This window comes from Lepidochelys kempii, chromosome 5 (genome assembly GCF_965140285.1).
Source record: "Lepidochelys kempii isolate rLepKem1 chromosome 5, rLepKem1.hap1, whole genome shotgun sequence".
NCBI lineage: Eukaryota > Metazoa > Chordata > Testudines > Cheloniidae > Lepidochelys > Lepidochelys kempii.
The window spans coordinates 132627821-132641704 of NC_136384.1; the positions used below are offsets into that span (position 1 = coordinate 132627821).

The 13884-nt window shown below is 46.7% G+C and overlaps 1 protein-coding gene across 3 annotated transcripts in view; it reads right to left on the reverse strand.

Annotated features, from left to right (window-relative positions):
* The window catches only part of PSD3 (pleckstrin and Sec7 domain containing 3), a 153964-nt gene that overhangs the window by 112033 nt on the left and 28047 nt on the right, over window positions 1-13884 (reverse strand). For 2 of the 3 annotated variants that reach the window (XM_073345935.2, XM_073345937.2), the window contains exons 3-4: window positions 12043-13141; window positions 5280-5669 (exon numbers count right to left, since the gene is read on the reverse strand). In XM_073345935.2, the coding sequence (XP_073202036.2) occupies window positions 5280-5669; window positions 12043-13141 (1489 nt within the window). Of the gene's footprint in view, window positions 1-5279; window positions 5670-12042; window positions 13142-13884 lie in introns of those variants that run through there. The other variant, XM_073345940.2, reaches the window with a different exon arrangement.

Below are 13884 nucleotides of genomic sequence, written 5' to 3' on the forward strand. Positions count from 1 at the left end.
TAAAGTGAGAAAGGCTAAAAGTCAAGCAGAGTTGGACCTTGCAAAGGGAATTAAAACCAATAGTAAAAGGTTCTATAGCCATATAAATAATAAGAAGAAAACAAAGAAAGAAGAAGTGGGACCGCTAAACACTGAGGATGGAGTGGAGGTTAAGGATAATCTAGGCATGGCCCAATATCTAAACAAATACTTTGCCTCAGTCTTTAATGAGGATCTCAGGGATAATGGTAGCATGACAAATGAGAATGAGGATATGGAGGTAGATATTACCACATCCAAGGTAGAAGCGAAACTCTAACAGCTTAATGGGACTAAATCGGGGGGCCCAGATAATCTTCATCCAAGAATATTAAAGGAACTGGCACATGAAATTGCAAGCCCATTAGCAAGACTTTTTAATGAATCTATAAACTCAGGGGTTGTACTGTATGACTGGAGAATTGCTAACATAGTTCCTATTTTTAAGAAAGGGAAAAAAAAGTGATCTGGGTAACTACAGGCCTGTTAATTTGACATCTGTAGTATGCAAAGTCTTGGAAAAAATTTTGAAGGAGAAAGCAGTTAAGGACATTGAGGTCAATGGTAAATGGGACAAAATACAACATGGTTTTACAAAAGGTAGATCATGCCAAACCAACCTGGTCTCCTTCTTTGAGAAAGTAACAGATTTTTTAGACAAAAGAAACACAGTGGATCTAATTTACCTAGATTTCAGTAAGGCGTTTGATACGGTTCCACATGGGGAATTATTAGCTAAATTGGAAAAGATGGGGATCAATATGAAAACTGAAAGGTGGATAAGGAACTGGTTAAAGGAGAGACGACAGTGGGTCATACTGAAAGGTGACCTGTCAGACTGCAGGGAGGTTACCAGTGGAGTTCCTCAGGGATCGGTTTTGGGACCAATCTTATTTAATCTTTTTATTACTGACCTCGGCACAAAAAGTTGGAGTGTGCTAATAAAGTTTGTGGATGATACAAAGCTGGGAGGTATTGCCAATTTAGAGAAGGACCAGGATATCATACAGGAGGATCTGGATGACCTTGTAAACTGGAGTAATAGTAATAGGATGAAATTTAATAGTGAGAAGTGTAAGGTCATGCATTTAGGGATTAATGAAAATAATTTTAGTTATAAACTGGGGATGATGCATCAATTAGAAGTAACGGAGGAGGAGAAGGACCTTGGAGTATTGGTTGACCACAGGATGACTATGAGCTGCCAATGTGATATGGCCATGAAAAAAGCTAATGCGGTCTTGGGATGCATCAGGAGAGGTATTTCCAGTAGAGATAAGGAGGTTTTAGTTCTGTTATACAAGGCACTGGTGAGACCTCATCCAGAATATTGTGTGCAGTTCTGGTCTCCCATGTTTAAGAAGGATGATTCCAAACTGGAACAGGTACAGAGAAGGGCTACTAGGATGATCCCAGGAATGGAAAACCTGTCCTATGAAAGGAGACTCGAACAGCTTGGCTTGTTTTGCCTAACAGAAAAAAAGCTGAAGGGAGATATGATTGCTCTCTATAAATATATCAGAGGGATAAATACCAGAGAGGGAGAGGAATTATTTAAGCTCAGTACCAATGTGGACACACAAACAAATGGATATAAACTGGCCATCAGGAAGTTTAGACTTGAAAATTCGATGAAGGTTTCTAACCATCAGAGGAGTGAAGTTCTGGAACAGCCTTCCAAGGGAAGCAGTGGGGGCAAAAGATCTATCTGGCTTCAAGATTAAACTCAATAAGTTTATGGAGGAGAAGGTATGATGGAATAAGATGATTTTGGCAATTAACTGATCTTTAACGATTCATGGTAAATAGGCCCAATGGCCTGTGATGGGATGTTAGATGGGGTGGGTTCTGAGTTACTACAGAGAATTCTTTCCTGGGTATCTGGCCGGTGAATCTTGCCCACATGCTCAGGGTTCAGCTGATCACCATATTTGGGGTCAGGAAGGAATTTTCCTCCAGGGCAGATTGGAAGAGGCCCTGGGGGGTTTTCGCCTTCCTCTGCAGCATGGGGCACGGGTAACTTGCTGGAGGATTCTCTGCACCTTGAAGTCTTTAAACCATGATTTGAGGACTTCAGTAGCTCAGACATACGTGAGAGGTTTATTGCAGGAGTGGGTGGGTGAGATTCGGTGGCCTGCATTGTGCAGGAGGTCAGACTAGATGATCATAATGGTCCCTTCTGACCTTAATATCTATGAACCTATGAAAATAGTACAACATTGTCCAAGGCTTGTTAAAAAAAAAAAATTGGAGGAGGAAGGGAGAAATAACTAAATGATGGGTCGAAACTACTGAGAGTGTCCCTGTACAGTTAGCTTGACCTTTTAATAACCTTTATTCAATAGCAGACAGTATTTCTAAGGGTTAACTTTTTGAGCATAGCACAGAAGTAATAAAAGAAGTGAAGTCAATGCACACGCTGTATCCTAGCTGTAACCAGGCGCAGACTCACTGGCTGCGCCTCCTGCTGGTCGTCTCAGGGAATTAGCATTCCAGCCTCCGGAGTGCCCTCTTCAGGCCTTTATAGAGCCAGCTGGGCCCTGATTGGGGCGTGATCTGGGTCTCATCCTCAGCGACTGGCCCTTTGACGGTCTGGGTTCCCACCTCCTGCAGGGTTCCCTCCATCCCTGTTGTCACCTCCTTCAGTTTTGGTCCTTCCAAGCCCACAGGCACCTCCTCCGGCCTCTCCTCAGTTCCCCTGAGGGGGCAGTGCCTCCTTATGTGGCCCAGTGTCCAGCAGCCCCAGCAGGCCCTCTGCCTCCTTGCTGCCCTGGACCTTTCCGTGTCCCTCTGGCCTGGGCATGCCCACCATGAGGGGCCTGCAGGCAGAAGGGCCAAACAGGTTGGCAGCTGCCCAGGTTCCCTCACCCAGCTGCCTGTCCACAGGAATTGTCCCTGTCTCTCCTCCAGGCGAGGTGCCCTGCCCCTGTCCCAGCAGGGACAATCCCCTTTTAAATGTCCCCGCCTTCTGCAGGCGTAAGACGTCTGTTGTTCTGCCACTTACCACCGTTACCTCCGCAACTCCTGCTGGAGGATCTTTGTCGGGGCCGCTGCTCCTCCTCCTTCACCAGCTGGCCCATGCTCTCATGGAGGGCCCACTGCACCTCCCATATGTCCCATTGCCTGCCCCCACCCCGGTTCCCCAGCCGGTGGTCAGCCCCCTTCCTCCAGCACACTGACCACGGGGCCCAACCAGGGACTGCACCTGGGGCCTCCCCATAGAAGACCCCCGTGTACCCAGGGTCCATCATCCCCCAGGTCACTCCCGTTCAGGCAATAGTTCTACTGCCCACGCCCTTGGCCCTTGTATCGGGGTAGGACTGCTTACACCCGTATTCTCCACCACTCTGAAACCGGGCGCAGACTCACCGGCGGTGCCTCCTGCTGGTTGTCTCAGGGAATTAGCATTCCAGCCTCCAGAGCGCCCTCTTCAGGCCAGTGTCTCGCCTTGCTACTGGCTCCCATGTCCCTCCCAGGACCCTAGTGCCCCTTTCACTGGGTGCTGCCCCCTGGCAGTACCCCACAGTTCTGCATCTCCCCCTCCCAGGGGAACCCCCCACCCACAAGACCTACCTTGCCTCAGTCATAGACTCCTGCCAGTCACCAGCTAGCCCCGGGCCCTGAGGCAGACTGCAGGATGAGCCACTCATCCCAGGCAAGGTTGGGTTTGGACCTGCTGCCTCTGCCTAACCTTTGGCTGTTCCCTGCCACCCCAGTACCGGTTGGGCCTAATACTAGGCCGCAGCCTGGGGGTTTCCTGGCTGGAGCTCCCCAACTCCTCAAGCCCTTCCCCAGCCCTGCTCCAATCTAGGTACTCTGCTTAGGTCCCTGCAACCAGGTCCCTCCCTCTCAGAAGCTAGAGAGAGTGTGCTCCTGGGCTTCTGGCTCACAGCCTTTATAGAGCCAGCTGGGCCCTGATTGGGGTATGGCCCCCAGCTGTGGCTGCTTCCCCAATCAGCCCCACTACCTTCCCCTGCCCCACCCTCTCCCAGGGCTATCTTAAACCCCCCTGGGCCCGAGCAGGTGTCCACCCCCCTACACTAGCATGCACAGCCTGGCAAGATCATAGCAGTCCAGTCCTTCCTGGACTCTCTGTTCCTCAAGGACCAGAATGCATGGCGTGTCGTGTGTACTGCTTTCTCAAGCCTACCTTTGTGACAACACCCCGACCTACTCAGCCTGGTTGGCGTCAGTCTACTTTTGGTTCCATCTCTCCACTTTGTGCAGCAAAGCCTTTTAAACCCTTCTTGAGTGGCTCATGCAGCAATCTGAGCTTCCCCTCATCAACACTCATTTGTAGCTTCATCTGTAAACCGGGGTTGTTGTTATTTGTACACCTGTAACATTTGGTGCGCCACTCTAAGCACCAGGGCTTCCTGCCGCTATTGATAGGCTGGCAGATTGAAAACAATTTGAGTTATTGCTTCTGTGTCTGACTTGCCTCTCTTTCCTCCTCCCAACCCCCACCCTGCACTCTTCAGCCTCCAACCCAGCACAGAGCATGATGTCTAGCTGACCAGACAGGGGTTCCAAAAAACAAGGAATTGCCTACAAATATACTGCATCCTCTTGCACTGTCCCTATCACTCTTCTCTAGTTTGTCTTCCTTGTCTTTCTCCTTGCATAACAGGCAGCGTGTAGTATTTTTGTACTTTGTGACAAATTATTAAATACTCCTCTAACTCTCTCTTGTACAGTTTCTAACATACAGAAGTAAATGGCATTTGACAACCTGTGGGAAATTGAGTACTTCTGAATCCATGGGTAGAAGGGGAGTGAAATCCTGACTTGACTGAAGACAATGGCAAACCTCCCACTGACTTCAAGAAGGCCAGGATTTCGTGCCAGATATTTAATTGTCCACACATGCCTTTACGATTCAGATCAAGGGGTTTTTATAAGTCTTTCATAAAATTACTGCTTCCAAAATCAGGCACAACTGGGGATGATCTGAGACGCATGGGCTGTTGGCACACTGACAGCCTTCTGGCAAACCTCACCTTCTTGAGATGTCACATTACAGGCCATCTACTGGTAGTTACATAGACATCACAGCTAAGCTTACAAGTAGTTGGTAGTGTGAAATCTGTCCATTTCTGCAAAAAAGCAAGTCTGTCTGGCTTCTCTCTTTCCCTGCGTTATTTATTTCACTGGACACAGTTATGCACCCTGTTTTAAAAAGTTCAGCATTAAGAATTCCAAAATGAATTCTGAGAGATGCTGCAGAAGCAAATGCCCTTTAAAAAAAAATTTTTTTTTACCTGTCCAAATAAGTAACCTCTGTGACGTCTCTTCTGAAGAGGGTGTCACTTCCATCCCTTAGTCCACTGGAGATCTCTCCACATTGACTCTTGATCTCACCATTTGTGGGAAGCTTACAGACATCTTCCTGTCCTGAAGCAGTTCTTTCTAAGAACTGACTGCCTTCCTTGATACGTTGCTGGATCATCGGAGTGAGTGGCATTTCAAAACTAAAGTAACTATCGGGTTCCGAGTATAAAGTCTCCAGGGATTCCGCACTATAATATAAAGAAGCATTGTCTAGAATGTTTTCAAACTGTGAGCTATACACATCAATGGAAACTTCTGCATGCCTTTGTCCAAGGACATCTCCATAGCCTCCTGTGGCTGCTTCTTCCTCCTCCATGATCCTAGGAATAAACCAAAAAGAGTCGGTTTAAGTTTTGTTCGATTAGAACTGTTGAGTAAATCTGCTTATTTTCCCTGTGAGTGAGTCACACATATAAAAAGGAACTCAATGGTCTTGAGTTCTAGTTATTCGAATACAAAGCAGAACTGATACTTTGGTTCCAGTGCCATGCTGGAGTACAGAACTAACACAGTCTTCTTCGCTGGTGTGCTACAGTTCTGAGAAGGGAGGAAAAAATATTCAGGAGAAAAGAAAAAGTGATGTTTACTAAGAAACAACATCACCTTGCTGTGTTCAGTGAAAGAGACAGTGTGCTTTTCGGAGCTAGAGTATGAGTCACAGACATATCTAGCTCCCCCCTCTCACAGCACCTCTACTGACTGCAACACAAAAGGAATTATAGTAGATAAGATGCTTCACCAGGAACTTAGGTCCCAGTCAGCGGTGCGGAGGCCGGGGGGGCAGGGCATGGAGGGGGCATATCCCTGGAACCAACCCAGCCCCACACAATCCCAGTGCAGCATAAGAGCCTTAGAGGAAAAATTAATACAAATCTCTATTAAAAGCAACCTAATACACGAATACAACATAGAAAAAACACAGGTAAACACCCACACAGGTAGTATCAAAATGGAAGTGGAATGTGCAGCGCCGTTCAGCCTCTCTGCAGATGGCCATACACGGGTTCTAAACCTCCCCTTGGAGAACTCTTAAGTCAAATAGGGATGAGGTACTCCAGAAACTCAAGGCAACCACGTGAGGTTGTTTGGTCTTCGTCAGACTTCTAACAAGCAGTCTACCTTCCCTCAGATTTCCTGGTACTCCACACACACACACACACACACTCTCTCTAAATAATAAACAAGACTCAATTTTTTCTCAACATTAAAATGTGGAATTTTCTTGCTGTTTGGTTTTAGCTATTCTCCAGTGAGAACTGAGGCTCAATCACCATAGCGTTGTGTTTAAGAGCCTTCTGGAAAGCAACTAGCCTTTAAACAGAAGTGAAAGTGACTTTAAAGAGTCAAACCAATTTATTTGAGCATAAGCTTTCATGAGCTACAGCTCGCTCCACTGAATGCATCCGATGAAGTGAGCTGTAGCTCATGAAAGCTTATGCTCAAACAAATTGGTTAGTCTCTAAGGTGCCACAAGTCCTCCTTTTCTTTTTGTGAATAGAGACTAACTCAGCTGCTACTCTGAAACCTTTAAAGAGTCAGTTTCACTCCTGTTTAAAGTCAGTTTCTAGTCTACTATTATTTGTAGTAGGGTAACATCTGGAGAGCCCCAGGCAGGTGCAGTAAAGACTCACGGGCCCTTGCCCTAGTAGGATGTTTCCAAAAGTTAAATAATCTATTTGAAATTTGGTGAACTGCAAAAAGTAAGTAGCCTAACTGATAAAAAGTAATCTCGATTTTTCTGTAATTATTTCAGTTGTAACAAAGTAGGAATATACATTAAAATTTTAAACCTAACCAGCGTCCCCTTAACTGACTTGCCACAAAATGTCAGGAGAGGTTAGTGCTAGTCTAGACTAGCAGCGCTACATCAGTTGTGCCACTGTAGCACATCTGGTGAAGACACTCTCTGCCTCTCTCCCCTCGGCATAACAACGCCAACTCCGCCAGCAGCAGGAGCTGTGTCGGTAGGAGCAGCTCTTCCGCCAACAGAGCGCTGCCCACACCGGCGCTTAGGTTGGTGTAACTTACGTCGCTCGGGGGGGTGGCTTATTCACACCCCGAGTGACATAAGTTATACTGAAGTAAGTGGTAGAGTAGACAAGGACAAGAGCTGGAAATGTATCTCAGCCCTGATGCCCATTCTGCTACTCTACCCTCAGAACCGCACCCTCTCCTAGCTAATGACTTCGCTGAGGGATAAAAGGTTGTTCATTGGCACATCTTGTATGTCCAGCCTAACCATAATAAATGTTGTTTTCTTCTTTAAAGTCCACTTGTGGTCCGAAAAGTGGCTCTGTAAAAACGTCACCACGATCAAATACTTCTACTTTCCATTTCAACTCAAGTCCCCGTTTTTATGGCTACAAACATGTTTTTATTCTTAATGATGCAGGAACCACTATCAGACAAGGAAAGCAAGCTGTATTCTGTTTGGCCTCACACATCAACAGAATTGTGAACTGCAGTACTGGTGAAGATGAAAGAAGCAGAAAGAACCCAATTTGGCTTTCAAGGTTAAGCCAGGGCAGGAAGTAAAAATATCTTCCCAGTTAATCGATCAAAATTTAATCTGAGAATGAGTAACTTGTGTTTCTGATATCTATGTTAAGGCTCCAAAACTGGTACCTCAAGGCTTGGCATTGGGAATATCTTGCTGTATTATCTCCTGATTGTTCTAAATTTACATATCAATTTAAAATATGTTGTCGTGGGCTAGGTACATCCCATCACGAGGTGTTGGGTCACATAGGGTTAGATGGAAGGGCGTAGGCAATTCTGCAGCCGGTCAGGTCCTACACCGATGACCCTTACTGTAACATGGGGTAGTATTACTTAGCGACCAGAGTCAGTGAGCAGCCCTTCCCATCAGGGCAGCGTGGCCCAATGGCCAGAGTCAGTGAAGTAGCCCTCCTCTGTGAGATTGTGCGGCCAGTTGGCCTGTTGGGGGAGTGGGGCACCACTCAGGGGAGTGTGGCGCTCTGGGTAAGGGGACTCGGGCCCTCCCTGCTCCTCCGAGCCCCGGCCCAGGGCCCTGGCGGTGGTGCTCACCACCGAGTCAGTGGGGATCCTCCCAAAACATGCTGACCAATCCCCTGGTTCACTAACCGGCAAAAAGTTCGAGACCCCTGGGCTGCTTCTTACCCTTTCCCCCTCGCCAAAACTCCCCAGGTCCCCAAATGGCCGGGCTCCCACCAGTACCATCCTTTCTCTGGGCTTGTCGGGCAGCCTGGAGTCTCCAGTCAGGAACTCTGTGAGCCACAGTCCCATAGTCGGGGTTTGTAGCAACTCCCTGCAGAGAGCTTGCAGCCTGCGTCCTTCCCCATCAGCAGCCTCCCCAGACAGAGCTGGGCTGCTACCTTTTATATGCTGCCTCCAGGCTAAGCATGCCCAGCAGGGTCGGCGGGGCGGGGCTTCCTCTGCCTGCAGAGCAGAGTTAACCCTTTCAGGGCTGGCGCAGGGTAGGTACACCTCATCACACATCTTTAATTGATGTTTGTCTATATATTTTTTTCTTTCTTTAAAGATTCAGTGCTGTTGTCAGCTAATTTCTAAGTTGGGCATAAGCTTTTGCGGGGGAAAAACCCCACTTCTTCAGATGCTTATGTCCAAATAAATACCCCACGAAATCTTATCCCCCAATAAATCTGTTAGTCTTTAAGGTGCCATCGGACTCCTCGTTGTTTTTGTGGATTCAGACTAACACGGCTACCCCTCTGATAATTTCTAAGTTATCATCTGCAAAAAACCTAGAGTTTTCAGGTGCCTAAGTAGCCCCTGAAATAGCTCTCCTGGTATTGGGGAAGTCAGAGGAACCAGGTAATTGATAAAGTGGGTTTGGTTGGTGGCGGGCAGAGAACAATGCTATGTAGACACTCTGGAAGGAGGGGATGGAGATTGGTGCCTCAGCACCAAATCAGCACTTTGAAGGCTTTCTTGAAGCTGCCACCTATACTTCCTGGTGAACAGAAGCAGCAGCACCATGGGGTGCTCTTGATGCGCTGTGTGATAAATGAGAGGGGGGTAGCTCCCTTTTGTGGACATCCAGCCAGCCAGTTAGCTATAGAATCCCTCTTGGTAGCTGTTCTCTACTTGCTTTTCTGTAAAGGGTTAAAAAGTCGGACTGCATGCATAGGTAAAGAGAAGTGAGTGGGTACCTGACCAAAAGAGCCAATGGGACTGCTAGTACTTTTTAAAATTGGGGGAAAACTTCCCTTTGTCTGCGGTTGTTGTTCTCCGGGGAAGAGGGGAACAGGGCAGCAGTTATGCTGTGAGAAGCTGAAGGCCAGGTATGAAACTCATCAGAATCATAACTAGAAATTGCTTATTTGGAAACCCAGATATGTAAGTACATCAGGAAATGTCTAGGAAGACGCAATTAGGTTTATTTTGTTTATTTCTTATGGCTTGTGGACTCCTCTGTGCTAACCCCAAATGCTTCTGTTTTGCTTGTAACCTTTAATCTGAACCTCAAGAAGGTTATTCTTGATGTTTAATTTTTGTGAGTGAGTTTTTAAATCTAGCAAAAGCCTAAGTTCCAGACGTATTTTCTTTCTTTTTGTTTTTAATAAAATTTACCTTTTTTAAGAACAGGATTGGATTTTTGGTGTCCTAAGAGGTTTGTTGTTTAATTAGCTGGTGGCAACAGTCCATTTTCTTTGTTTTCTTTCTCAGCTCTTACCCAGAGAGGGGTGAAAGGGCTTGAGGGTACCCCACAGGAAGGAATTCCCAAGTGTGCCTTCTTGGGTTCTCAAAAAGGAGGTAGAGGGGTTGCAGCATCTACCCATCCAAGGTCAGAGAAAAGCTGTGACCTTGGGATTTTAATACCAGCCTGAAGTGGCCAGTATTAATTTTTAGAATCCTTGCGGGTCCCCACCTTCTGCACTCGAAGTGCCAGAGTGGGGAATCAGCCCTGACACACTGAACATGCCATACAGAAATAACGACTCCCCTGGAGCTGTGGTCTGGTGTGCTGGAGAGCAACCAGCAGAGCCTTTCTAAGGCCAATGCCTTTGCATAGAGCAGTCGTTCCCAAACTTGTTCCGCCGCTTGTGCAGGGAAAGCCCCTGGAGGACTGGGCCGGTTTGTTTACCGGCCGTGTCCACAAGTTCAGCCGATCGCGGTTCCCAGTGGCCGTGGTTCGCTGCACCAGGCCAACGGAAGCTGCTGGAAGCGGCGGCCAGTACGTCCCTCGGCCCGCGCCGCTTCCGGCAGCTCCCATTGGCCTGGAGCAGCGAACCGCGGCCACTGGGAGCCGCGATCAGCCGAACCTGCGGACACGGCAGGTAAACAAACCGGCCCGGCCTGCCAGGGGCTTTCCCTGCACAAGCGGTGGAACAAGTTTGGGAACCACTGGACTAGAGACACAGACCTGCCCTTCACCATACCAAGCCCTCGCTTCATACAATCCTGTTCTCCTCAAATTCTGGGCCCCAGCACTACACAGCTCCCCCCATTTTGCCAAAGCCCCGCATAATCCCACAACCCACATCCCTGCCCCAGTGCCCACCCTCACGTTCCATGCTGTGCAGCCTGCCTACAGCTGCTCAGGAAACTTTAACAAAAAGAAAGATTTGAACATCTTTCAAGCGTTCCTTTTTCCCCCACTGGTATTTTGCCTCTCATCAGGGAATCATCTCCAAGTATTCAAAAATCAAAAGCCAGGGCCCCCAAAATCATGAGATGGCTTAAAAATCATGAGATTTTAAAAACATAATATAATACATTTGAGGGGTTTTTTGTCTTCTGGTTTCTGAGCCTTCAAGGTGCACTCGGATCACATTTTTAAGCTTTTCTCCACAACCAGGAGGGCTCAAAACTTTTTGTTTTAAAATGACAGCTGAAATTCTCACATATTCACATGGCTCCAGGATTTGGTGCTTTAAGAAATCCAATAAATATCATGAGATTTGTGATAAAATCACAAGAATAAGCAACACTACAAAACCATTCCTTTTGGTAATCATGGCAAAACTCAAAGGACTCTGAGTAATAAAAGGACTGACTCCATGTATGTTTTAATGTGAGCCTTTCAAAAAACAGCTGGCATCTGATCTAAGATCAGAATGTGTGTGCAGGGTCGCAGGCAGGCCCTATCGTCGTTCACCAAGAGGAATACAAACAAATGTGAAGAAAACAGGACACAATTTAAATAAGGAACAAACATTCGCAATTTTTTTATATATGTAATATAAAAAAATGCCACTATCCTCTTGCACTGTATAGGAATAGGGTGGTATCCCTTTAAATAATTTGTGATCCGTCTGGAAACACTCACTGTGTTCTATGTTTAAAACCCTGCCAGAAATCAGCCAGAGCAGCAGTATGTATGTGGCTAGGCCTTGCCTGTGTGTATATTTAGTCAACACAGTTATCTGGGACCTAACTGTGCCCATGTGGGTTTCTTCATGTTGTCTTTGTTGTGTAAAGGGCAAACCACAGAATTCCTCTAGAGTTATCGTGCCCAATTTGGAGACTAAATTCAAACATTAGAAGTGTGGAACAGACGGATTTGAGTTCTGCTTCAGCGCAACCCTCAACTCCACATTAACGGTGCCATCACTACAGTCATCTCCATAACATTCTATACAGCAGGCAAATAATCTAATCAGTCATTTGCATAGCAGCAACTCCCACGGTGTGTTAGGCATGGCCCACACGTGGGAATTCAGTCCCTGCCCCACAGAACGTTCTTACCTTTCACTGTCTGTGTTTAGCACATGGTTCTTTTCTTCAGCAAGTTTATCCTTCACAAAGACTCCATCCTCCCCACCTTCAGCTAGCAAAGCTAGAGAAAAGGACTCCGAGCCAACTCCTGGTTTGAAATCTGCCTGGGCTTCGTTCCAAACACTCTCAGACAAAGTGACTAACCCTGAGGAAACTGGGGCTGGAATGGGATGGCTTGATGCTTTGGAGAACTTCTTTTCTACAGACACGGCCCTTTGTAAGTGTGCATTGGCCTCTAGCGCTGAATGCTTCACTCCCTTCTGCTCCTCTGCTTTCTGTATCCATAAAATCTCCACCCCTTGAAATTCTACATGTTTGCTCACAGCTGCCTCTTTCGATATCCTCCTCCCAGGACCCGCTTGCATCTCGCCTGGATTGTACGCTGAAAATTCCTTCTCAAAATCTGACCATCCCTCCCCCAGAATACTGATAACGCCCCCAACTTTGCTATCTGCCTCCAGGGCTGGTACAGATGGTCTGTGACAGCTTGTCTCCTTCACTTTGGGGACCTCCTCAGTTTTATTATTGATGGCTTGCAAGGACTCTGACTGCATTTCTCCAGTTACTATTGCAGCCAGATCTTTTTCTATGATCAAATACAATTTCTCCTCAGCTCTTACTTCAGATGGAAGAGGCTTGTCTGAGGGTTTTTCTTGGCCTGCTGGAACCAATTCTCTGGCTGCCTGTACGTCTTGGCTGCCAATATTCCTTTCTTTTTCCATTTGCAGCTCTGAACAAAGAGAAGCGTTTGCTCCCTTCTGTATTTTTGCAGCTTCTAGCTCTTGAGAAATTTTCATAATCCCAGTCTGTCTATCAGTACGTGGCAAAGTTTCTTCTTTCGATGGTAGCAGTGATACCTCAATGCAAGATTTTGGCTCATTTGCGTAAGTGCCACTTGCAAGAAGAGTAGGCAACTGGTCATCCTCCCTCCTTTCTGGACTGCATGTTATAGCCTCTGCTAGAAACTCAGATGAACTCCTCAGTGCTTCTGCACCTTGCTCCATAGTGCCATATTCTGGAAATTCATTGGAGACGTTATGTGGGAGCAGAGTGCTATCTCCTTGTCCACCTACACAAAAGAAAGAGAGTGTATTTGTCTATTGGGTACATCCATTTACTTGTTAAGGGTATTAGCTCCATTCCCAGATTAGCTGCATTGCTTCTGCAAGCCCACTGCAAAGAAATGCTATTGTATTTAGCTCTTTTTGAATGCTACTGCATTGTAAAATTGGGCTTTTTACATCTGAGTGTTGGGGAAGCATATTTTTTGGAAGTTACCACTGCCAAGTTAGGAATGCCAAAAATATTTGCTGAGCTTCACAGGGTCCCAGTGGCCCATGAATAGCATGGACACATGCCAGATGAGAGAACTGAAGAAAGTAGGTATCTGGAGGTTTAACATCTGTCCATGATGTGTGCATTATCATAGAATCATAGAATATCAGGGTTGGAAGGGACCCCAGAAGGTCATCTAGTCCAACCCCCTGCTCAAAGCAGGACCAATTCCCAGTTAAATCATCCCAGCCAGGGCTTTGTCAAGCCTGACCTGAAAAACCTCTAAGGAAGGAGATTCTACCACCTCCCTAGGTAACGCATTCCAGTGTTTCACCACCCTCTTAGTGAAAAAGTTTTTCCTAATATCCAATCTAAACCTTCCCCACTGCAACTTGAGACCATTACTCCTCGTTCTGTCATCTGCTACCATTGAGAACAGTCTAGAGCCATCCTCTTTGGAACCCCCTTTCAGGTAGTTGAAAGCAGCTATCAAATCCCCCCTCATTCTTCTCTTCTGCAGGCTAAACAATCCCAGCT